Source organism: Macaca fascicularis, chromosome 5, assembly GCF_037993035.2.
Source record: "Macaca fascicularis isolate 582-1 chromosome 5, T2T-MFA8v1.1".
Lineage (NCBI taxonomy): Eukaryota > Metazoa > Chordata > Mammalia > Primates > Cercopithecidae > Macaca > Macaca fascicularis.
Window position 1 is genome coordinate 9,763,423 of NC_088379.1, and position 25,946 is coordinate 9,789,368.

Genomic DNA, 25,946 nt, shown 5'->3' on the forward strand with positions numbered 1-25,946 from the left:
TAAATAAATAAATAAAAGGAGAACTCAGGTTAGGGGTCTTACTTAAGGTCACACAGCCTGGGGGTGTGCCTTAGGTTTTGGCTACTCTCCGTCCCCTTTTCACTGCGCTGGCACTTCCTGCTATGAGTGTCTTCCATTTGCCCTCCAGAATCTCCCTCCACCTTCACCTTCCTCTACACTGCTCTCCGCCTGGTGACACTGACCAGTAGGGACACACAGGCCCCTGTCCTCTCGTTTCTAGTTAGGTTTAGCCATTGGGAAGCCCCAGCAGGAGGTCACAGAGAGGTTGGAGAGAGTGGTGGGGGGTTTACTCCCTTGGCCCCCTCCCCAAGAAGTCTGCCTGGGCTGGTGGTGTCCCAGGACCAGTGGTCACTGCTCCCCTGCAGGCGGTGGGCTCCTTGTAGTTTTCAGTCACTGTTCCCTCATCCCTCTTCACCTAGGGGTGGGGCTAGCCCCGCTGCTGTCAGCCGTGGTTCTTGCACCGTTCTTTATTCTTCCCCCTATACCACACTCACCTGGTAAGTAGTTCCTTTGCCATACATTTCCTTCAATGATCCTAATTTGAGTATGCTGTCTATTGCCTATTGGGACCCTAACTGGTACACTTTCCCATTAAAGAAAAGATGGCACCAAGAATACGTTATAGATGGTACCATTAGACACATGAAAGGTGAATTTGATATGTTTCAATTATTGGGCAAAGTGAATCTTGGCATTGTCATCTTTTCCAATCAAGCATCATAAAAGGAGATAGGGGCACGGGGGAAAATGATGAGAGAAGCTATAATGGATACAATACCATTAAATGTCTGGCTTATCTTCCATTTATGCTTCTAGCACTACTGAAATTGATTATTTGCTTTCAGGCTCGTACCTGTATTTTCGTCTTCAAATTGAGTTGTTTTGCCTCAGGCCTTAAAATCTGTTTTCATATTAATTAATCAATGTTTTAAAATTAGATTTCTATCTTGTGACTTTTCTGAGGGTATGCTTGGAGAGATAACATGATTATATATTTAATGCAATCCATATGTTTCAAAACAATTCATTTCCAAAATTGCACAACAAAGAATGTGAATTTTTACAATCAATTTCTTCATCAAGAAGGTAAGGCAATAAAAAGACATAAAGTGTGTGAGACTCTACTAAAATTAGTAGTTATTTCCTGAAGTGTAATTCAATAGATCGCCTTGTATAAGGTCACCCATGACCACGAACAGCAATGCAAGACGATCTTAGAAGCAAAATACATGTTTCCATACTTACATTTTACACTTTGACTGACATGACCTTACCTTTAATGTTTTGGCTTCTGATGTCCTTGGAAATGGGCTTGTCCACCTGTAGAAGACAATGTGGCACCATTATCTCTTCAGTTGTGACTATGACCCCATCTGATGTCTTGACACTGTCTGTGGTTAGGGTCCCAAGGATAAAGCCATAAGTCCCCGGGCTCTCTGGTTTTCAATGTATGGTTGACTGTCAGTAAACACATATAAATACATGCACCTCTGCCAATGAAGGGTGCGGTGGCCTGAGTGGTGTTTGGTATAACAACACGCAGGGTTGAGAACCAATCCTGCCTCTATTGCTGGCTTTGGAAAAGACATTGAGTGTATTATGAACTTCAGATTTTTCATCTTTATCATAGGAAAAGTGCTCATCATTCATGTCCCTGAGTTAACATGATGATCCATCTATGGGATCAGGTACATGAAAGCAATGAGGCAGGCAGGACAGGGTATGGCCTCGTGGGAAGACCCGGGTTAGGATTCCACCTCCAGCTCGTGCTTACTGTGAGAACATGGCAAATTACTTAGCTTCCGTTTCCTGAGGTTCAGTTTCCTCATCTGTGAAATGGAGGTAACAAAGGCACTGATACCTTTTTGAGGATGGGAGGATAACACAGAACACAGCATGCACTGTGCCAAGAACACAGGTGTCGCTCACCACACTGAATACATGTATCACTATTAATATTATTAAAGACATTAGTGAACTATTAAGGGGTACCCAACTGGAAGACATAAGGGTGAACAAGATGAAGATCATGAAGGGTTCCCTATGTCTTTGAAAACCTTTAAGCCTAGGTAATATTAATATTAGGGTTTTAGTATTAGTCTTTTTTTTTTTTTGGAGAGACAGAGTCTTGCTCTGTCGCCCAGGCTGGAGTGCAGTGGCGCAATCTCAGCTCACAGCAAGCTCCGCCTCCGAGGTTCAGGCCATTCTCTCACCTCAGCCTCCCAAGCAGCTGGGATTACAGGCGCCCACCACACGCCTGGCTAGTTTTTTGTATTTTTAGTAGAGAAGGGGTTTCACCGTGTTAGCCAGGATGGTCTTGATCTCCTGACCTCATGATCCACCGGCCTCGGCCTCCCAAAGTGCTGGGATTACAGGCGTGAGCCACCATGCCCGGCTTGTATTAGTCTTTATTGGCACCAGGTTGAGTTGGGCAAGGTGGGTCAGGGGTTCGTTGAATTCCCCGTTACCTCTTATCCTCTGTGGAACATTGAACCACAGTATTTATGCCTGGAAAGGGCATGGCCCTTCTTCTTTTGGTTATATCTAGTTAGGGGTTAAGTGTTGGTTGGATTTTTTTTTTTTTTCTTTATCGTGGCTATTGTCTTCTTCATTCCAATTTCTCCAGGGTTACCTTGTGGGGACTGGGGTGCTGGATTTTTTTTTTTCAATATTCTTGTGCACCTTGATCTTTTAGTCTTCCCTGTGTGCCTGCCCCACAGATGGAGTTTCTCTCAATGCTCATGCCCCACCCTGCATTGCTAGCCTGGTCATGGAGGCAGGAGAGGTTCCCGTTGTCTCCACTTTAGGTGGGATTTGCTACCTTGGGTGGGACTGCTCCGAGCAGTCCCAAGAAGCAGTATTAGTATAGGATTCCCTGGCCCAGGAATATTTCCTATCCCTCCCCTGGGGCAATTCCCAATTTCTATCAAATAAATATTTACTAGTACCCACTAATATGTCTGTGGCAATGCTAGATTATGAGGGAACAAAGAGAAATACCAGCTTGGATTCACAGGTACATTGTAACAGATTTTTCCGTTTGGGTACTATTGAGAATTGAGATTTGGGGTCAGAAAATTCTTGTGCCTTATAGGATGCTTAGCAACGTCTGTGTCTTCTACCCACTAGATGTCAGTAGCACTCAGTCATGACAACCAAAAATGTCACCAGGCTTTGTCAAAAGTCCCTTGTTGGGGGGGGGGGGTGCAAAAACTTTCCACGGAGAACCACTGATCATAATGCAACACGTACCAGGTGTGGAAGACTGCCTCATATGGCTTCCTTCGTAAGACTCCTCCAAAGGCACTGGCTACGTTCAGAGATGCAGGTCTGCGTGCGTTTGCACCCTGTGCTTACCTCCATCTGACCGCTTCCTAGAACATGGAAACTGCCCATCTGGGTCACTGCCTCCTTCCTTAGACTGTGGGCACTGGCTCACCTTCCTACCCCCATTGCTAAGCACAGTGCTCAGTACACAGTACCTGCTCAGTAAATAGAAGGATGGGTAGTGGTTTAGGGCAAGACAGTTGTAACCCACCGAAGCAGTCTCGACAAGAACTTGCCTTTGTAAAAATTATTGAAGATCCATTTCTTTTTTTCTTTCTATTTTTTTTTTTTTCTTTGAGACAGGGTCTCACTCTGTCGCTCAGGCTGGAGTTCACTCTGTCACCCAGGCTGGAGTGCAGTGGCACAATTTCAGCTCACCACAGCCTTGACCTCCCGGGCTCGAGCAATCCTCCCACTTTAGCCTCCCAAGTAGCTGGGACTACAGGTGTGCATCACCATGCCCAGCTAATTTTTGTACTTTTTGTAGAGATGGGGTTTCACCATGTTATCCAGGCTGATCTTAAACTCCTGGGCTCAAGCAATCCACCTGCCTCAGCCTCCCAAAACATGGCGACTTCAAGTGTGAGCCATCACACCTGGCTGAAGATCCATTTCACAGATAATCTCAACATAAATGTGCAGAACTAGTAAGAATCAACTCCTAGGAATGAGATTGTCACAATAAAAGATAATCTGATTGCCATAAATATTTCATGTTTACAACATTGATTACAAAAGTAAAACTCCTCCCCCCGCCCCCTTTTTTTTTCTGAGACAATGTCTTGTTCTGTCACCCAGGCTAGAGTGAAGTGGCACAATCATGGCTCACTGCAGCCTCAATCTCCCAGGCTCAGGTGATCCTCCCATCTCAGCCTCCAGAGTAGCTGGGACTACAGGCTTGTGCCACCATGACCAGCTATTTTTTATTTTTCATTTGCTTTAGAGATGAGATGTTACTCTGTTACTCAGGCTGCTATTGAGCTCCGGAGTCAAGGAATTCACCCACCTCAGCTTCCCAAAATGTTGGGATTACAGACATCACCTACTGCACTTGGCGAAAACGCCCTCTTTATCTGAACTGAGGCCAAACACTTGTTGAATTTGTAAGACAACTCCCCTCTGAAATTTTGCTCACCTTGCCCTATCCTTTTTCCTCACATGATTTCATTTGAATTAATGTGCTGAGATTGTAGTTCCACCTGCAAAGTGATCTAGCCAAAGGAAGAAACTTATTTTTAACAGGAAACTACAAAGATGATTTGAAGGAATAGAAAGTGTAAGAATAAAGGCTTAAATCCTGGCATAGTTGTTTTTAAAAAAAATCAAATGAGAATTATTCTTTGTAAAAAAAAAAATTCTATTCATGAAGCCATAAGCTGTATAAAAAGGGATTGTCAGTCATTTACAGGGAAAGTTCAGCTCAACCTTTTTTTATTTTATTTATTTATTTTTGAGACGGAGTCTCGCTCTGTCGCCCAGGCTGGAGTGCAGTGGCTGGATCTCAGCTCACTGCAAGCTCCGCCTCCCGGGTTTACGCCATTCTCCTGCCTCAGCCTCCTCAGTAGCTGGGACTACAGGCGACCGCCACCTCGCCCAGCTAGTTTTTTTTGTATTTTTTAGTAGAGACGGAGTTTCACCGGGTTAGCCAGGATGGTCTCGATCTCCTGACCTCGTGATCTGCCCGTCTCGGCCTCCCAAAGCGGCTCAACTTTTTAGTTCAGCGTTCTCTACTTTATAACCAGACCAGAGCTGTGTCTTTAGCCACTGGTCCAATCTCTCTGGAATTCTCGTTCCCTGGCCACGCTTTATGCTCTGGTGATGAGTGTCCTGAAATGCTGTCCTCCCTCTCAGACAGCCCCTGGGGGACTGCCCTAGATGCAGATCTTGATGATAGCAGCAAATAGTAGCAGGAAAATAGAAGAACTTTGAAGGCCAGACTGAGAAAGTCTTCTCTGTGAACAGAAGTTGAACTGGGGAAAGACTGGGTCTCTTTTCCTACTAAACAGGTATTTATTTTTAAAGCTTGAGTTCAAATGATTGAAAGTATGTTATTTTTCATTCATTCAACCAGTATCTATTGAGAACCTCTTACAAAGGCACCATGCTAGGTGTGGGGGCTAAAATAGCACCTGACCTCATAGAGATGTCCTCTAGGGACAGATTGCTTTATGCTTCAGGCTGAAAGCACAAAGATGCATTTCTTGGGTCTTATTGAAGATCCATTTCTTTTCTTTTTTTCTTTCTTTTCTTTTTCTTTTCTTTCTTTTTTTTTTGAGACAGGATCTCACTCTGTTGCCCAGGCTGAAGTTCAGTGCTGCTATCTCAGCTCACTGCAGCCTTGACCTCCCAGGCTCAAATGATCTTCCCACCTCAGCCTATGTGCTGAAAGCACATGGAAATACTGTGTTTTCTATGTATTACTACAACAGTGATGGGATTTTATAGGTAAGACAATGAAGGCTCAGAGAGGGTGAGTAACAGGCCCAAAGGCACAGAGCTTATAAAATTGGAGCCGTTAAAATGGGAGTGATATTCATCTTTCAAGTTTTGTTTTTGTTTTTGTTTTTGAGATGGAGTCTCGCACAGTCACCAGATGGAGTGCAGTGGCATGATCTCAGTTCACTGCAACCTCTGCCTCCCAGGTTCAAGTGATTCTCTTGCCTCAGCCTCCAGAATAGCAGGGATTACAGGCGCCCGCCACCACACCTGGCTAATTTTTGTATTTTTAGTAGAGACGGGATTTCACCATGTTGGTCAGGCTGGTCTCGAACTCCTGACCTTGTGATCCTCCCACGTTGGCCTCCCAAAATGCTAGGATTATAGGAGTGAGCCACCACCCCGCCGCAAGATTGTTTTAAGGATTAAATTTCATTTGATTCTTTTAATCCAATCTCTACTGATGATTTTTTTCCTTGATCTTCCTTGTCCTGCATTATCATGATTTTTTGAAGCACACTTCCTTATCTACTGTCTATCTATTGTGTGTTTATTTATCACTGGTCTCCTACCACTAGCATGTATGTTTCACGAGCACAGGGAATTGGCCATTCACGGATGTGTCTTTAGAGTCTATAATTGTGTCTGATCCTAGCAGGCACCGATGACAGTTCTTGAATGAATTTGTTGAGTGAATGATTGAAGTGTTTAGCTTCAATCATTGCTGTGCCCGTGTAAAAAGGAAGTGTTTGATTTTTCATCACTCATCTTGTTCCTTCAGTCTCTATCAGATATCTTCTGTGTAAATGGTCGGTGTTGCTTGGTAAAATTTGTAGTTTCATTTTTCTGTCCAAATTAACAGAAGCCCTCAAGTTAAACAGACGATGTGAATATGTAATATGTGAGGAATATTCAAAAGCACGTTAATACTCATTAATAACTGTGGTGCAAACTAAAAAAGAATAGTGAAATCCCTTTTTAAAAAATACTACTGAAAAAGTAATAGCCAGTTTTGGTGATATTTCTAAGGGGTGGACCTTCCTAAACAGAGTTTCTGGGAGGGTAAATGGAAACAATTTTTTAGAAAGGAAATTTTACAGTACATACTAAAAGCCTTTAAAATGTCTTCACTCAATGGTTTAGTAAAATAATTGAAAATCCCGTAATGGGTTATGCTTTATCTATAAAAATTATGCCTGTGAATGCTTGTTTATCACATGGGAAATTGTTTTATACCAGAACTTAATGTGAGAAGAAAAATGAAGCAGGTCTATACTGAACAATGAGACTTCCCTTGTATGACAGATATGTGCATAGAAAATACTGACAATGGCCGGGTGCGGTGGCTCATGCCCATAATCCCAGCACTTTGGGAGGCCAAGGCAGGTGCATCACGAGGTCAGGATTTCGAGACCAGCCTGACCAACATGGTGAAATCCCATCTCTAACAAAAATACAAGAATTAGCCCGGTGTGGTGATGTGCACCTGTAATCCCAGCTACTCAGGAGGCTGAAGCAGGAGAATTGCTTGAACCTGGGAGGCAGAAGTTGCAGTGAGCCGAGATTGAGCCACTGCACTCCAGCCTGGGTGACAGAGCGAAACTCTGTCTCAAAATAAAAAACAAAAAAACTGATAATGAAGTGTACCAAAATGTTATGACTGATAATTGCAATCCCAGGGGGGTGATCATTTGTATTTTATGCCTTTCTGGATTAAGAAAATTAAGTGTTAGCAAATGTTTTATTAAAAATAAAATTCTATGTATGCATTTAGGGCATTTGCATTTACTAGTTTTTTTCTTTTCTTTTCTTTTCTTTCTTTCTTTTTTTTTTTCTGAGACAGAGTCTCACTCTGGCACCCAAGCTGGAGTGCAGTGGTACAAAATTATCTTTTGCAGCTTCCAAACAGCATTTTGAAATAAGCATTGTAGGATTTTCTGTTTTTTCCTGTTTGGCAGATAAAGTTACAAGGAGGCTTAGAGAGGTTTCATGACTTACTTATTACCTCCCCACTCATGACTGACTTATTACCTCAACCACGTTGGGCTGAGACGCTGGGCAAAAGCTTACATTATGATCAGAAAGATTTGAGTTCATGTTCTTTCTGTGGAGAGTGCGATGAGCGTTAGATGAGATGCATGTGGAAGTCCTTAGCCTGCTCTCTGGCTCACAATCTTCAACACATCTGAATTCTACTCCTTTCTAGAGGCAGGGCCATGATGCTACCAGGTATAAGAGTCACCTCCCATCCACCTCAATGAGCTCGACCTGCTCTTTCCCTAATGAGATGGCCTGGGGGACAGGAGATGCGGCAGTTTCTGGCTGGTTAGGAAGAGCCCTACACATGTTTGGGTCACAAGGTCCAGCCTTTACTCACTCTTTCCAACCTCGTCTGTGTGTTCCAGGTCTGCTGTCCAATAGGGATAGAGGTCCTGGTGTCTAACGGAAGGGGAGTGTCCATTGCAACCTTCAAATAGCGTGTATCTGTGCAACCAGAAAAATATGAAAGTCATACCTTATGTGGACTCAGCACACTACAATTTACAAAGTATTTGCACATCTACAAACTCACTGGATCATTACAATGTAAGTACGAGGCAAGCAATTCTGCCTTCATTTAACAGAGTAGGAGACTGATGTATGAAGAGAAGAAATTGCTCTTCTAAGTGCACACAAATAAATGCCAAAGTTTGAACTTGAACGTTCTTCATTTTCTCATTCATCTTAGAAATTCTGTAATTCTTGCAAGATTTGGGCTATGCCATGCCCTTTAAAAATCTTACTAGATCCCACCCAGCCACACCCCATGCCAGCTCTCCTTTCTATATTACACACTTAACATATTCTATCACATTCATCGGTTGAGCTGCCTGTTTCTGCCACAAGACTGCACCTTCCTGAGGTAAGGATCATGCATTGTTTGTCTCTGTGTCCTCCGATCAATCCTAACATGGAAACTGGCACATAGTAGATGCTCAGTGAATGCTTATCGAATGACTGAACAAAAAAAGTCATCATCATTTACAAGATGACTTTCTCCAAATACACTTCTATGGATTCATTTCAGTGGTTCAGGCCCTCAGAAATCGTGAATGCTTCCTCTTCCCCCTTACAATAGGGTGCTTTATCTCAAGGAACTTGCTGAAGCTGCCCTTTGTGCTACAGGTAGAGACAGAGGCGAGTGTGAAATTAGGTCCTCTTTATTCTTAACAATTGCAGCTTTGCTGCCGTGCCCTGCTGATGCTCTTAGGCTGGCTGGCTGGCTGCACAATGAATTAACCAAGTTAAAAAGTCTTTTTTTTTCATTCTACTCCCCTCTATGCAGACCTCATTTAACATTTCCCAGGCTGCCGCATCCCTGCCTATCCACCCTCCGTTATGCTCATCAGTTGTTCCTAAGGCTCACGGAGAACATCATGATAATAATGGTGAGGATTACAGATCTCTGGCTTGGTACCAGGTCCTCTGGTGAGAACTCAACATGCATCATTCATGTAATCTTCAAAAGACCTCTCTGGGGCAACTTCTATTATTATGAACCCTGTTTTCAGAAAGAGAAAGTGAATTGGAGAGACTTTCTCAAGGTCACACAGCTAGTAAGTCATGCGGGCAGATGTTAACCTAGGGTTGTTTAATTCAGAAACCGCACCTTTAAATAGTGTGCAATATGGTGGCGTGTATATGCATCTTCTTATGCTAGGCAGACCCCTAAACGTTACCTGCATATTCAGATTCCTTTATAGGCCGGGCTGGTAAAATTTTAATTGACTGCCGCTTCTCTTCCATCCGAAGCTCAGGGTCATCATAGTCATCATCTTTGTGGCCTTTTGCTCCATCCAGGACTGCAGCAAAGTTTCTTTCCTAAGGAGGTGGTAACATTCCAGTGATTCAAAGGAAGATACAATGTTGACAAAGACAGGCTACAGTGCTAACTAGAGAAGTGGGATAGACTTTCTTAGCTGCAAGTAAAATATTTAAGAGTCTAGGTTCTGGGATCTTAAATAGAAGTTTAATTCTTGTGCTAGTGAGAATTCTAAAGATATCTCCCAATATTCCCATCTCTGATTACTCAATCAACACTAATCTAGGTGCTGCTGTGAAGGGACAGTGCAGATGTAATGAAGGTCACTAATCAGCTGACCTTAAAATGGGCGGATTATCCTGGATTACCTGGGTGGGCCCAGTGTAATCACATGAACCCTTAGAAGCAGAAAGAGGACCTATTTGCAAATAAGATAATCTTGTATTTAAATAATTCACTAAAAAAATTATTAGAACTAATAAATGATTCCTCAAGGTGTCAGGATACATGATTAATATACCAAATTCAGTTGTATTTCTATATGCTAGTAATGACAATTTATATTTCTATAAATTAGTAATAAACTGAAAATAGAAATTAAGAAAATGGGCTAGGTGCAGTGGCTCATGCTTGTAATCCCAGCGCTTTGGGAGGCTGAGGTAGGAGGATTGCTTGAGGCTAGGAGTTTGAGAACAGCCTGAGCAACAGAGTGAGACCTCGTCTGTACGAAAATGTTTTTAAAAAGGAAACAATTATATTAGCATAGCATCAAGGAGAATAAAATATATGGAAATAAATTTAACAAAAGAAGTGCAAAACTTGTACTCTGGAAACTGCAAAACACTGTTGATAGTAATTTCAGAAGACCTAGATAAATGGAAAGATGACCAATGATCATGGATTGGAAGACTTAATCTTGTTAAAATAGAAATACTTTGCAAATTAATACACTGATTTATTTTGCAGAAATTGACAAGATAATCCTAAAATTCTTATGAAAATAAGAAGAACCAATAATAGCCAAAACAATCTTGGGTTAAAAAAAAAAGATAAAGTTGGAGGACTAACACTTATTTCAAAAGTTAGTACACAGATGCAGCGATCAAGACAATGTGGCATTGGTAGTAACACAGACATGCAGATAATTGGTATTGGTAGTAACATAGACATGCAGATAATTGGTATTGGTAGTAACACAGACATGCAGATAATTGGAATATGATTGAGAGTCCAGAAATAAACCTTTACCCTTAGGGTTAATTGATTTTTAAGAAGTGTGCTAAGACAATTCAATGGGTAGAAAGAATAGTCTTTCAACGGATAGTCCCGAGACAACTGGATATCCACATGCATCATAGTGAAGTTGAACCTCTTTTTTATATCATATGCAAAAATTAAATGCAAATGGGCCATGAATATAAATGTAACAGCTACAACTATAAAACTCTTAAATATTGGAGTAAATCTTCATTTCTTGGCTTAGGCAATGGTTTTTTAGATAGAACAAAAAATACAAGCAATAAAAGAAATAGATAAATTGGACTTAATTAAAATGAAAATCTGTGTGCTTCAAAAGACCGCAAAAAATAAAAAGGCAACTGTGGAATGAAGAAAATATTTGCAAATCATGTATCTGATAAGCAGCTTAAATCCAGAATATATGAAAAACTCTTGCAATGCAATGATTTAAAGATAAATAACCAAATTTTAAAGTGGGAAAAGGATCTGAATGGATGTTTCTTCAAAGAAGATATACAAATCATCAATAATCCCATGGAGAGATGCCATTAAAAAAATGCAAATCAAAAGCACAATGAGATGTCAGCCATACACCACCAAGATGATTAAAAAAAAGACAGATAATAATCAGGGCTGACGAGAATGTGGAGAATTTGAGACTCTTATGCATTGCTGATGGGAATGTAATAGGGTACAGCTACTGCAGAAAACACTTTGGCAGTTCCTCAAAAGGTCAAACACAGAGCTACCCTGTAATCCAGCAATTCCACATTCATGCAAAAAGTAGCACATGTTTATAGCAGTATTATTCTTAATAGTAAAAAAAGTGGAAATAACCCAAATATCCATGAACTACTGCACAGGTAAATAAAGTGTTGCATAGTCATACAATGGAATATTATTCAGCAATGAAAAGTAATAAACTATTGATGTATGCTATAACATGGATGAGCCTTGATAATATTATGCTAAATGATAAGAAGGTAGTCATATACAAAGTGGAATGTTGCCTGATTCTGTTTATATGAAATGCCCAGAACAGGAGGATCTATAGATAAAGAGTAGATTAATATTTGCCAGCATCTGGGGGAAGAGGGAACTGGGTTTCATTTTGAGATGATAAAAATGTATTGATTGGAGTGATGGTTATAAAACTCTGCGAATATACTAAAAAACCATTGAATTGTACTCATAAAATGGGTAAACTGAATGGCATGTATATTTTATCTAAAAAAAAAACCCTGTTTTAAGAAGCAGAAGAGGAAGTCAGAGAAAGGAAGTAGAAGAGAAAGAAAGAGAGATCTGGCAGAAGGATGACTTACAGAGAGTCCAAGAGTAGAAGGATTTGACAGCAGCCAGCCAGCAGGGACATGGGGACCACAGTCCGACGGTAGAAAGGAACTGGATGCTATGAAACAACCTAAAAGAATCTGGAAGCAAGTTCCTCCTCAGAGCCCCTGGAGGAGAATGCAACCCTGCCAGCATGTTGCTTTCAGTCTTGTGAGACCCCAGAACAGGGGATCTAGTTGAGCCATGCTGTGCTCAGACTTCTGATTGCATCCACTGTGTGATAATAAATGGTCAAGCTGCCAAATCTGTGGGGATGTGTCATGGCAGCAATGGAAAACAAATGCAATTATTTGGGTCTTTACTGTTAAGGGTGGGGCTTCAAGAAGTGACACCACTCTCTGTATATTGTCCTAAAATGTGACACTATCGCAGTAAAAGCAACTGCAAGGTGAAATTTTGTGCTAAAGCTGACACCATCATTTTTGAAATTCTAGTTCATTCAATCAGGTTTAGGTGTGAGAATTTAGGTAAAATGTATAGTTGAGAAAATTCTATGGGTTCATATCCCCCCAGCTGCCCCACTCTCCAAGTGAATTGGCCAAGACTATCATTTTTTTTTTTTCATTTTTGGTCATTTTTCCATTCCTAAATGGAGCCAGGAGACCAGATTATAGACCTTTGGTGTTGCACAACATTTGAGGTGGAGTAAGTGTAACTGGACTTTGGACATAAAGACTTTGACTAAAGTCTTCACTTTGCTAGATTGGAGATATGCCTTTGCCTTGAAGCTTAGTTTTTTCATATTTGTACTATTAATAAGAACAGTTGCCATAAAAGACCGTCTCAACGATTCCTCTCTAACCTTAGGTTTTGCTTTGGCTATTGTTATAGACTAAATGTTTCTCTACCCCCACCCCACCCCCTACTGCTCACACAAATTCGTGTGTTGAAGCCCTAACCATCAGTGTGGCTGTATTTGAAGATGGTACCTCTAAAAACGTAATTCAGGTTAAATAAGGTCATAAGGGTGGGGTTCTCATCTAAAAGGATTAGTGTTTTTATAAGAAGAGACAGCAGAGAGTTCTCTCTCTCTCTCTCTCTCTCTCTCTCTCTGGGTTTCTCCCTCTCTCTCCTCACCCGTGCCCAAATGCACACACTAAGGAAAGGCCATGTGAGCACACAGGGAGTCATTTGCATCACAAGGGAATAGTTCTCGCCAACCCTAGTGACACTTTGATCTTGGACTTCTGGTCTTCAGAGTCATGAGAAAATAAATCTCTGTTGTTTGAGCCATCCAGTTTATGGCATTTTGTTATGGCAACACTGGAAGACTAACACAGGCACTCACCAAAGGCTCTGGGTCTGAACACTAGACTGACAGGAATGGACACCAATCCGTAACAGGTGCACTCGCATGCAATGGTCATCATAGGAATTCTGGAATGTGCTCCTCCGCATTAAAATCTGCAGCCGGCATCGTGTTATGTGTAAGCAGGGACACGACTCTTGATCTCGCATTCTTGGGAAGGTTACTTAAGCTCCCTGACTGATATGTTCAATCTGTAAATTGGAGATGACTAAACCCACCTTATCTCGTTGTTGTTAGTTGAGAAAATGTATCTCAACGCTCTACTTTGGCATCTATCCCACAGCAGGAACTCAGTACCTGTTGGATCTTTTTTCTCTAGTTGATGTGTGCTGAGTCATAGGTAGAACCCAGTACCCACGACAAAGCAAAGCAAAGTTGCTAGTATGTGAACTCCAGGAAGTTTCACTGTTGACACAGCAAAGGGAGAGATGGCGTCTCGGTTCTGGAACTGTACACCCAGTGAGCTCTGAGCTGGAGCTCAGGCAGGAGACTCCTTTGGGGATTTCACAGATGGGTATGTGTGCAAAGGTGCCATTTACATACTGTTAACGGCAATTACCAAGGCTCTCTAGGGCATAGCTTCTTGGGGGAAAGTCTTGGACCTGCTGGAAGAACTGGGATATGAGCCTGAACCCATTTTCCAACTTTCCACCCAATAGCTTGCTAGAATTCACAGAGTCAGGACATGATAAGAAGGCTGGGAAGAACAAGCATCACTCCAGGTCAGAAGATACTTTTGCACCCATGAGTAAATATAAGTATTTTGGTGTACTTCTTTAGAGAGAGAGAGAAAGAGAGAGAAAGAGATATTTGTTTTAAATATAGAGTTATATCTATTTATCTATCAATGTTTTATCTATTTTCTATCAATTTCAAGGATTTTTAACTAGAGGTTCAATATTCTTTACCCATGAACCTTTTAAGTTTTACAATTTTTGTGTGTGCCTGTGTGTGTGTGTGTGTATGTGTGTTTCTGGGTAAGGGTCCATAGCTTTTTGTTAGATTCTTAAAGAGCTACTTCAAACAGTAAAGAGTCAATGAGTTTATGAGCAGAATCAATCAATCATCAATCAATCAATCATATATCTGCCCATCTAATCTATAGATATGCAAGTTATAACTTCAAATTATATACCTATGCAGTTACTTGTAATAAAATATATTGAATTAATGTTATAACTTTTAATCTTTTTCTCTAGTTGTTAAAATTATTTGTAAATATTGCAAATGATTTCATAAAATAGATGTATCAAGATGCAGTTACTTTTGCATTACTGAATACTTAGCATAATTCAAACGTGCTGCCATTTAAAATATATTATTATAAAATATGTGAATGTGTTTAAGTATCAGTACATATTTTAGATTAGCTTTTTAAACTCCTAAGTATTGAATTATTGGGCCAAAAAAGTGAGTATTTTAATGTTGCTTACTTAATGTTATGAAATTGCTCTCAAGAAAGTTTATTTCAATTTAAAATTTTACTATGAGTGTTAGGAAGTGCGCTTCTCATAATGCAACTGCCAGCACAGTGTGTTGGTATTTTCACTTTATTCGGTCTTCACAATGACCATGTTAATTAATTTTTATTTCCATTTTATAGCTGAGGAATTGGAATATAGTTTTAAGGGAGGAGACCACCCCTCATATTGTCTTATGCCCAATTTCTGCCTTCAAAGAAAGAAGTAAAAACTAAAAGGCAGAAACGGAATCCACAGGCAGATAGCCCAGCACTGCACCCTGGGCCTGGTAGTTAAAAATCAACCCCTGACCTGACTGCTTGTGTTATCTGTAGATTCCAGACATTGTATGGAAAAGCATCGTGAAAATCCCTGTCCTGTTCTGTTCCATTCTGATTACTGGTGCATGCAGCCCCCAGTCACGTACCCCCTGCTTGCTCAATCGATCACGACCCTTTCACACAGACTTCCTTAGAGTCGCAAGCCCTTAAAAGGGCAGGAATTGCTCACTCAGGGAGCTTGGTTTTTTGGAGACGTGAGTCTCCTGATGCTCCCAGCTGAATAAAGCCCTTTCCTTCTACAACTCGGTGTCTGAGGGGTTCTTGTCTGTGGCTGTTCTGCTACAGTTTTATACCCAAGAATTAAAATGCAGTTTTTCTTGCCAAGAAAGTATACCACTTAGAAAAGCATTTGCTGCTGTTGCTGCTGTTGATTTTTTTTTTTTGAGACGACGTTTCACTCCTGTTGCCCAGGCTAAAGTGCAATGGCATTACCTCAGCTAACTGCAACCTCTGCCTTCTGGGTTCAAGCGATTCTCCTGCCTCTACCTCCCGAGTAGCTGGGATTATAGGCTCGCACCACCATGCCCAGATAATTTTTTGTATTTTTAGTAGAAACAGGGTTTCCCCATGTTAGCCAGGTTGGTCTCGAACTCTTGACCTCAGGAGATCTGCCCGCCTTGACCTCCCGAAGTGCTGGGATTACAGTGTGAACCACCGCACCCACCCTGTTGCTGTTGATTTTTAAAAATTTTACCAAGTATCTTGAATAAAATCCACCTACTTTGCAAATATTAAAGACTTATAAAATAGATAAGGGAAGCAACTGACTTACCCAGTCTAGGAGAGGCTCGTTAATCCTCTGGTACTGGCCTGCCAACACAAACAGACCGAGCGTTATTTTAATCACCGTGGCAGCTCCAAATATCAAAAAGACCGGGCCCTTGTTTTTCTCCAGAAATCTTTTGCCAGTTTTAATTAACTTACCTTGATTATGATTTTTCAAAACTAAAGTGCATTTTTCTTTATTTCCCATTTTACCTGTTGCTCTTGCAAAACAGGGACAAAGAAAAAGAAGAAAAGATAATAGAATTCAAATCAATCAGTGACTTGGAGGTAAGAAACCTCTACTGTAGCAGGTCAAAATTCCCATTGCAAGAGAAAAATAATGTTAGAAGACCTCTCATAGCAATTGCTCCCGAAGTCATGAGTCAGCAGCAGCTCAGCTAATGATGAGGTTTATTTTTCCCGTCTCTTCCCCCACAAGGCACAGCATGCTGCAATTGCAATAATCTGTCCATACATCTGTCTCCTGAACAGACTATAAGTGTTTTGAGGACAGAAGTCATAGCTATTCATTCATCTATTTCTAGCGCCAGGCATAAGACCCCATATTGAACAACTGAGTTATGGACCAGGTGTTTGCTGAATGAAAACACAGCAGTTGTCTTTTCTCAGCACTCAACACTCTTATTTGGGCTTGTTTTATGAAAGATTGCCTGGGGTCATTCAGCCCACTCAGTATTCTGTGTTTAAAAATTTACCCTCAGATTATGCAAAACCACTGCAGATTTTTTCATTCTTCATAAACTTTGTTTTCCTAAATCGTATTGTAGTTTCTTGCTATTAGCCTGCATCGGGGAGCATTAGAAACAATTTTATTTTAAATTTCTTTTTTCAAATCAAATTCTCTTTATTAGCACTTATGTGAGAAGTTTCTTTCGGGTCTTAGGAGCAGAAGCTGCATGCTTTTTAGTGACTGGTTTGCTTTGATTTAAGGATATTTCCCTTCTTCCTTTGGCTGCCGAGAAATTCAGGATAAATTTCTGAATTTCATCTAAGTATTGTAAAGGACCATGATATGATAAGCATTTCTACATCTTGTTTTGGCTTTAATATTTTCCTGTTTATTTTTTTTTTTTTTTTTTTTTTGTTTTGTTCTTTGAGACAGAGTCTCGCTCTGTCACCCAGGCTGGAGTGCAGTGGTGCAATCTCAGCTCACTGCAACCTCTGCGTCTCGGGTTCAAGCGATTCTCGTGCCTCAGCCTCCCAAGTAGCTGGGATTACAAGAGCACACTACCTCGCCCAGCTTTTGTATTTTTAGTAGAAATGGGGTTTCACTATGTTGGCCAGGCTACTCTCGAACTCCTGACTTCAAATGATCCACCTGCCTTGGCCTCACAAAGTGCTGGGATTACAGGCATGAGCCACAGTGCCTGGCCTTTTATTTTTTTAAACATTAGTTCTTTCACTCTGAATTCCCTTATCTTACCAAAATATGAAATAAAGGGTTGTTAATTGTATCAGCATGCCCAAGTCTTTTGTAAGGTGTAATGTACAAATTAATGCAAATTTGGCTCAGTGGAAACACAGTTCTCTGGAATTTGCCTAGGACCAGTGCATATGGGAAGTGTTAATGAGACAGAGCTTATCTTCTTGAAATAATGAGCTGGGAGGAACAGAATCCTGCCCGCACCTGCCCCCGGTGGCAGCCCATCCTTGTGGCTGGATAGCAGCTCTGGGACACTGATGACACCTTCCTGACCCAGCAGAATTACATCCCCACTGAGATCCTTGGCAGAGAAACCAACACGTTTTCCAGCCCTTTAGAGCAGCAATTTGTACTCTCTCATGAATCGAGTTAAATTAATAAGGTCACCCATTAAAGACCAGCTGGCCCGGAAGGAGCAAATGAGCTCAGAATTATTGGGGATCTGCTCTGGCCCTCGTTATCGAGGAAAACAACTCCACTGTCTAATTCAGGGTTCGATATAATTTCATTTTAGGAAATTGGCCTCAAGGAGTGCAGTCATGATACTGACATCTTCTTGGGGAGCTGCGGGGTTTCCTTTCTCACCGGAGGCAAGCGTTCCAGCCTGAGACTCGCCCAGATTCCCCGAATACGCTTCATGCTCCTTCTGTGTCTGCTGGTGCAGACCCTGCCTGGAGCCCCTTCTCCCTCTCACCTCCCCTTTGCTTCCCAAATGCTCATCGTCCTTTCAGATCCGATTTCCCTGCTTTTCTCTCTGACTCCTCCAGGCCAGGTCAATCTCACTGAATTGTTAATGTATGTGTTTTCTGTCTCACTCACCATGACATTTAAATATGAATAGGCAGGATCTGATGACTTTTTTGTTGTGTGTTCTTTAGGGAAGGAATTGTCTTTTATCTTTCAATCTCCCAGAGTACCTATCTGTGTCATCAGTGCAGAGTTTTGAAAATGTAATTTTAAAGCATGATCCTAACATGGTGCATCAGTTCATGTCACTCGTTGCCCATGTCATACAGACCAGGTGCCCTGTGTGGCCCCCAGAGCTCAGCACAACCTGCCCCATCCTGTTCTCTGACCTCATCCCTTTCCAGCCTCTTCTCTCCTGGACCAAACTGTAGTCAGGCTATCCTGAACTCTTTTCTCTGCGAGGCCCACCTTGTGAGATTCCACATTCATTTCTGCATTGTCCAATTTTTGCAAGACTCCTGCTAAGTCGGTTTAGCCAGAATCTCTCATTCTCCATGCCTGATCAGCCTCCATATCTCATCCAATCAGGGCCCTCCTCTGCCACCCTCCTCCGGTGATGTCTGATCACCCTGGCCTGCCTTCAGCAAGAATCTTTTCAGGTCAGTTTAGCCAGAAACCACCTCTGCCCCCGCCCTTTCCCTTACCCCTGAGGTTTCCTTTTTGTAATTTTCCTTTCCCAGACCTTCACGCTGCTACCTTTAAGGGAGGAGACCACCCCTCATATTGCCTTATGCCCAATTTCTGCCCCCAAAGAAAGAAGTAAAAAATAAAAGACAGAAATGAAATCCACAGGCAGACAGCCCAGTGCCACACCCTGGGCCTGGTTAAAGATCGACCTCCGACCTAACCGGTTATGTTATCTATACATTCCAGATATTGTATGGAAAAGCATTGTGAAAATCCCTGTCCTGTTCTGTTCCGTTCTGATTACTGGTGCATGCAGCTGCCAGTCATGTACCCGCTGCTTGCTCAATTGATCATGACCCTCTCACGTGGACCCCCTTAGAGTTGTAAGCCCTTAAAAGGGACAGGAATTTCTCACTCGGGGAGCTCGGTTGTTGGAGACGTGAGTCTTGCCAAAGCTCCCAGCCAAATAAAACCCTTCCTTCTTTAACTCCGTGTCTGAGGGGCTTTGTCTGCGACTTGTCCTGCTACACCTCTCCTATAAATTTCCACTTGTCTTTATTGTATTCTGAGTTGAGCCCAGTCTCTTTCATACTGCAAACACTCATTGCAGTAATCCCGTACCTATCTCCATCATCTGGAATAAAGCTTGTCTCACCATTCTGCAATAAGAATCATGAAACTCTTCCTTTACCTCTTTCTCACCTCTGACTTCCGCTGTTTCAGCCAGCTTCTCCTTGAGTCTCCCAGCACACCCAGCTCACGCTACTTCAGGAGCTTGCACACACCATCCCTCTGTCTATAGCCCTCTTTTCTTGGATCTGCCCATGCCTGGATCTTTGTCCACTATACAACTGTATCTGAAATGTCATTTCCCCTGGAGGGGGCTTCCCTGACCACCGATGTCAGGCAAAAATTAAAGAGCACCTCTCCAGCCCTGTACCTCACCACCTCTGGCACCTGGGATGGCAGTGAGAATGCTGCACACATGTGTGCACCAGGTCTGTCTCCTTTTCCTGTGGTGCTTGGCTGGTGTACATATCTCTCCTTCCCTTGCCCTGGGCAGGCGAGTGGGCATGGCATGGATCTCCCACCCCTGGGGTGTTGGCTGTGATGGAATCTAGGTTGCCCTACTTGACCTTCTATGCTCTTGATCTTGCCTCAGTGGCTGGGCAGAGACCCCAAGGCCCATGGGGATGATGGAAGCTGTTGGGTAAAAGGGAAGTGAATCACAATGACTGTTTGGAAAAAGCCTTGCTTTGATCCACATTGGATTGTGATGTGAGGAAGAAATAAACCTTTTTTATATTCCACTAACATTTGTAGTTTATTCATTGTAGATGGTAGTCCTCCCTGATTAATACTTTTTTTTTTTTTTAAAGTTTCTCCATAGCGTCTAGGAACAAAGCTAACCAATAAATAATCTAGTTACAAACTATGGTACCTGCCTCCCCCCAGGCAGTGGCAAGACTTCAGGCTCCTGATGGCTCCTGCAACCCATGTGTAGCAGAGATGGGCATACAGTGAATGCACAATCAATAAACAGTCAGTTGTCAAATACAGAATGCAGTACAGCAGGAACATGTCAGAACTGGGAAGCAGCGACGGAACCTTCCTCCTCCCGCGCTGAGCGAACAGAGCTTTACACTTCCCCTCATGGTCCCAGATCCCCACCAAAGTGGCTCACCCAAACCCTTCCAGGCATTCACATCTTCCTGGACCTGAAAGAAAGATTGGCTTCCTGGGACCATTCTCTAAAAAGAGAAAGGGAGTTGCTCAGTAGATTTCACATCTGCATCCTGGGAGAGTTACGGTTGTGTTGTGTGGATGTGTGGAGAGACATTCATCACCCACAGACACCAGACAGCTCCAGAGAACAGCTGACTTCTGTGTTTCCCTCAAGGAAACGTCTTTTTGCAAGAAACAATGTCCCTTTGAAAGTTATTTTTAAGAGGGACGTGAAGATAGATATACGCAGTGTAAAGCCCAGGAGAGCCTCCTGATAGCCAGAAGGCAGTTACTCCAGCCCTGTGGCTGTCCCTTGAACAACTCTTCTTGTGTCTGCAGAGGCCCAGCCAAGGATGACAGAGGTGCTTGGCCAATACCCATCCAACTGAGGTCCCCTGACCATTTGCATCAGACTCACCTTGGGAGCTGAAAAAAGGAAATAAGGCAAAACCTGAGTCCCAGAGCAAACCAGTTGAATCAGTCTGTTTTTTTTTTTTTTCCTCCAGCTCCTCTGGTGACATTTATTCACCCTGAAGTTTTAGAACCACTAACCTAGAAGCTCCAGTTCCCTTCCAAAGGAAGACAGGCCATTAGGGAAATAGAGACTCTCAGATTATTTTCATTTGGAAACACTTCTGGGAGCTTAAGTCTCTGGAGGTGCAGGGCCGGTGCCTTCATCTATGCCCCCATTTAGTGGCTTTGCAGGGACTGGGTAGCCGGTGGACCTTCAAGTGCTGTTGCCATGGGATATTCACATTCAAAGGAAATCCTGAACTGGAAGAATTCCCGGTGGGTCCCATGACGAGAATATGCTTATCTTGCATGAGAAGAGAAATAAAAATAGGAAGCCTGCAGAGGTTTAGTACTTTCTATTTCCCTAGGAAAGCAAGTCAGGTAGCAGGTTGCTTGGACGTTCTCAAGCCAGACAGGTTCCCCAAGCAAAACCAGCTTCTGGTTTCTTTTCAGTTTCAAAAGAAGACTCAGGGCAATGGGGAAGGGGAGGAGAGGTGTGGCAAAGATCAGAGTTGGCTCCAAATCTGCAGGTTGCCAGCTGGACTTAAGAATATGTGTTGAAAATTGAGGGGTCCATGAGTCCCAGCTACCTGTTACTAACTACTCTGTGGCAGAGACAGTCGTGTGTCTCCCCATATCTATTTTCTCTGTCTTCTCTGGTACCAGAACCCTTTGCTGTTTAGCTGGGCTCGTGGTCACCTGGAGCTACATGTCTTCCTTGTAGCTATGCATGGCCCATGAGTCCAAGCTTTGGTCAATTGAATCTAGGTGGAAAATCAAGTCACAATTTCCAGGATACTTCCTGAAGTTGTTATGCACTTTTTATTTCTCCCTTTTCTCTTCTTTCTCCATCCTGTGGCCTGGAGTACAGACATCACTATTTTAGGCTGTAAGATTAAAGCCAATACAAGGGAGGGAGCAAGAAGGCAGGAAGAACAGGGTCTCTGAGGACTTCCAGGAGCAGAGCTGCCAAAGAGCCTTGGACTGCTTACCTTGGGACTTGACTTACATAAGAAAAAATAAATAAACAAACATCTCTCGTGTTTAAGCCCCATGAATTTTTTTAAGTGCCTTGCAGCCTTTGATGTTTTATCTCCTTACGGAGGTTAGTGTTTGCCAGGAACACAGCAGAGCAGCTGATCAAAGGCATGAGGAAGGCAACATGTATTTCATGGGAGCTGAGTGGAGAAGTTTTAGGCTTAAATCCTGGCCCTGTCACTCTGGAGCCATGTGACCTCAGGCAAACCCAATTGCTTATAAGCCTCAGTTAACTAGGGTTAACTTGTAGAATGGGAGTAATAGCATCTACCCCCAAACGGCTGTTGAGAAGTTTTGGTCCATAGAATTTAGGTGGGAAATCAACTCGGAATTCCCAGAGGATAACTTCTTGGCTCAGCGCCCAGTAACAAGATGCCGTGTTGTGTGTTTGTCTTTTCAAGTTTAACGTCATGACCAAATCCTTCTCACTCAACCCAGGTCGTTAGCACTGCTTTCAGATCTATATTGAGAACTTGTTCATTTTTTAGTGCTCATTTTTAAGCAACATGTGCGACTTTTTCAGCGTTCAACTCTGTTGATATCCACCTGCTGATGCTTCACAAGGGTTCTTCAAGCTGGGGTCCCCTTCAGCTGTGAGGCACAGGGATTCAGTGGCTGCTGTCATCTGGGTGGCCAGATGAAGGCCAAAGTAGAACTCTTTAAATCTTACATTTCACCATCTCTGAGTAAAGGATTATGACAGTCAGTGAGTTTTGACTATATGGCTTATAACTGGGAAGAAGAAGAAAAGAGGAAGGAAGAGGGGAATGAGAGAGAGAGAAATAGGTATGGAAAAAATATATATGTATATACATTTATGAGCCACATAACCATGTTTTGGTCAATGATGAATCACATATATGACCGTGGTCGCATAAGATTATAATGGAGCAGAAAAATTCCTATTACTGTTATGGGAGTTATTAATAAATTATTTTAGGCAAATAGAGAGGAAAAGGGGTCCTTGGAAAGTTTTTGTTTCTTTTAAAGCAGCTCCAGAGATACTTCTTGTCCAGTAGGAAAGCCCGGGCTCTTAGAACCAGCTAGCAAATTTTGATATGCAAAGGCCAGCCATTAGAAACTAGGTCCATCCAAACTTGGTGATGGACCTCTTCTCGCCCTTGTCCCCACATGTCCTTGGCAACATGGCCACCGCCACATATCAGTGTGTAGAACATCATGGTGCCTTGCATTTGCATATTAAAAGGCTAGGAGGGCCAGTTTTTTCACGGGCTACATGAATGACATGCCTGGTCAAACCAATCCCCTAAACCCTATGCAAATCAGGCACCACCCCCTCCAGCCTCCTCATATAAGCAAATACTTTTCTGCTACACAGGGGTTTTCTCTTTGTTCAAATCCCCCCTCCCTCTGTCTTTGTATGGGGGACCTGTTTTCTTCTTCCTTCCTTCTTTCTTGCCTATTAAACTCTCCACTCCTTAAGACCACTCCACATGTGTCCATGTCGTTTTATCCAGTTCAGCACAAGACTGAGGACCCTGGTTTCCTCCACTCATCAGATCCGTATCATTACCCAATGATGTTGTAGCCATTATAACGTCATAGCACAATGCATGACTCATGTACTTGTGGTGGTGACATTGGTGTAAACAAGCCCAGTCTGCTGCCAGTCATATGAAGGTCTAGCACATACAATTATGTACAGTATGTAATACTTCATAATGATAAAATAACTGTAACACTGGTTTGTTTACTATGTCATACTATTTTTTTGTTATTTTAAAGCATCCTTCCACTTATTAGAAAAAGTTAACTGTAAAACAGCCTCAGGCAGGCCCTTTGGGAGGGATTCCAGAAGAAGTCATTGTTATCCTAGGAGATGACAGCTCTATGTGTGTCATTGCCCCTGAAGATCTTCCAGTGGGACAAGATGTGGAGGCGGAAGGCAGTGATATTCATGATCCTGACGCTGTGCAGGCCTAGGCTAATGTGTGCATCTGTGTCTTAGTTTTTGGCAAAAACATTTAAAGAATAAAAAAATAAAAAAATTAAAAATAGAAGAAAACATTGTGAAATAAGGACATGAAGAAGGAAAGTATTTTTGTAAAATGGTAGAATGCCTTTGTGCTTAAGATAAGTCTTACCAGGAAAGAGTCAAAAAGTCACAAAACTTTAAACATTTAAAACTGTAAAAGTTCTGGTAACCTAAGGTTAATTTATTATTGAAGAAAATATATAGTTTAATCAAATAGCCTAAGCATAGAGATTCTAATGTCGACATGGGTTTACAGTGATGATCTAGGCCTTCTCATTCACTCACTACTCGTTCATTAACTCATCCAGAGAAATTTCCAGTCTTGCAAGCTCCCTTTATGGTAAGTGTCCTACACAGGTGTACCCCTTTTATCTTTTATGTTGTATTTCTACTGTATTTTTTCTATGTTTAGATACACAAATTCTTACCATTGTGTTATAACTGCCTGCAATATTCAGCACAGTAACATCCTGTGCAGGATGTTTTGTTTGTAACCTACGTGCGATAGACCATGCTATATGGCCTAGGTATGTAGTAGGCTACACAATTTAGGTTTGTGTAAGTGCATTCTATGATGTGCACACAATGTTGAAATCACCTAATGATGTGTTTTTGAGAATACGTCCCCATTAGTATGTGACACATGACCGTGTATGTGTATATATATATGTGTGTGTGTGTATGTATGTATACATACACACATACACAAAAAAAGAGAGAGGAGAGAGAGAGACAGACTCAGTCATCTAGCTCTCTGGGCATTTCAGTTTATTCACTGAACAATAGTTCTTTGATCTGAAGATTATGAGCTAATAATTCGAAGCCACAAATAGTCCAAACTCACAGAAATAGCTACACAGGAAACCTTTAATGGGGGTTTGAGAACAGGCATAATGTTCTCACTAGGTGGCCCTTGGAAATTTACTTCTGTTCTCTAGTTCTTAATTTCCTCATATGCAAAATACAGTAATACAATCTCAGACTACCTGAATCCCCAGGACCTTTAAGTTTTGTTTTCCTTTTCCTTCTTTCTTTTTTTTAAATCTGTACCCAAAGCACAGATATGAATGTATCACAAATTGGTTGAATGAATGGATGGATGAGTGGGTGAATGGTGATAGGGAAGGCAGATGCCTCCTGTCCCATTCCTTGAGTGCCCTTAGAAATTCAAATGAAATATGGAGACATTTGTTATCTAGAGAATTGAGGACAGCGTCTTGGTGGGAAGAGTCTGGATAGTTTTCTTCTCTCTCTTTTTAACCCTCAGCCAGCAATTCTAAAGAAGAATGGCCCAGAACTACTTGAATTGGAATCATCTTGTTAAAAGTAGGGATTCCCTGGCTTTACTATATGCCTGCCGAAGAGCTAAACCCCAACATGGGCTTGAAAATATTCACTTTTAACTGTTGTGATTTTTAACTGTTGTAATTGAATTTTGAAGACAATGTTAATCCTTGGGTTTACCCATCTTGGGATGATTTGAAATCCTGGCTTGTCCCAGAGATTCAACTGTCAATTTTTTTTATTTGTTTCTGTTCACGATTATTCCCAACACCCTGTGGAGAGAACCAGGAGGACGCCAGCATCCGCTCAATTAATACAGGCATCGCAGCATCTGGGAATAGCCAGCAGGGGGCATTAGATGCTCACATATGCTATACCTGCCTGTCTTCCCTCGTGTCCTAAAATCCTTATTAATTTTTCTTTTACAAGTAGGAAAAATCAACCTTGAAGACTGCTTTCCTTAGAAAGACTTAAAAGTAAGATTTTCCTGGACAAAATGAAATTTCTTGTCTTTTAAATCAA

At 42.0% G+C, this 25,946-nt stretch overlaps 1 protein-coding gene across 2 annotated transcripts in view; it reads right to left on the minus strand.

The window, feature by feature from the left end:
- Positions 1 to 25,946, minus strand: part of CLNK (cytokine dependent hematopoietic cell linker) — a 244,203-nt gene that overhangs the window by 65,943 nt on the left and 152,314 nt on the right. For both annotated transcript variants that reach the window (XM_005554485.5, XM_005554486.5), the window contains exons 5-8: positions 16,058 to 16,095; positions 9,504 to 9,645; positions 8,162 to 8,268; positions 1,296 to 1,341 (exon numbers count right to left, since the gene is read on the minus strand). In XM_005554485.5, coding sequence (XP_005554542.3) covers positions 1,296 to 1,341; positions 8,162 to 8,268; positions 9,504 to 9,645; positions 16,058 to 16,095 — 333 coding nt within the window. The remainder of the gene's footprint in view (positions 1 to 1,295; positions 1,342 to 8,161; positions 8,269 to 9,503; positions 9,646 to 16,057; positions 16,096 to 25,946) is intronic.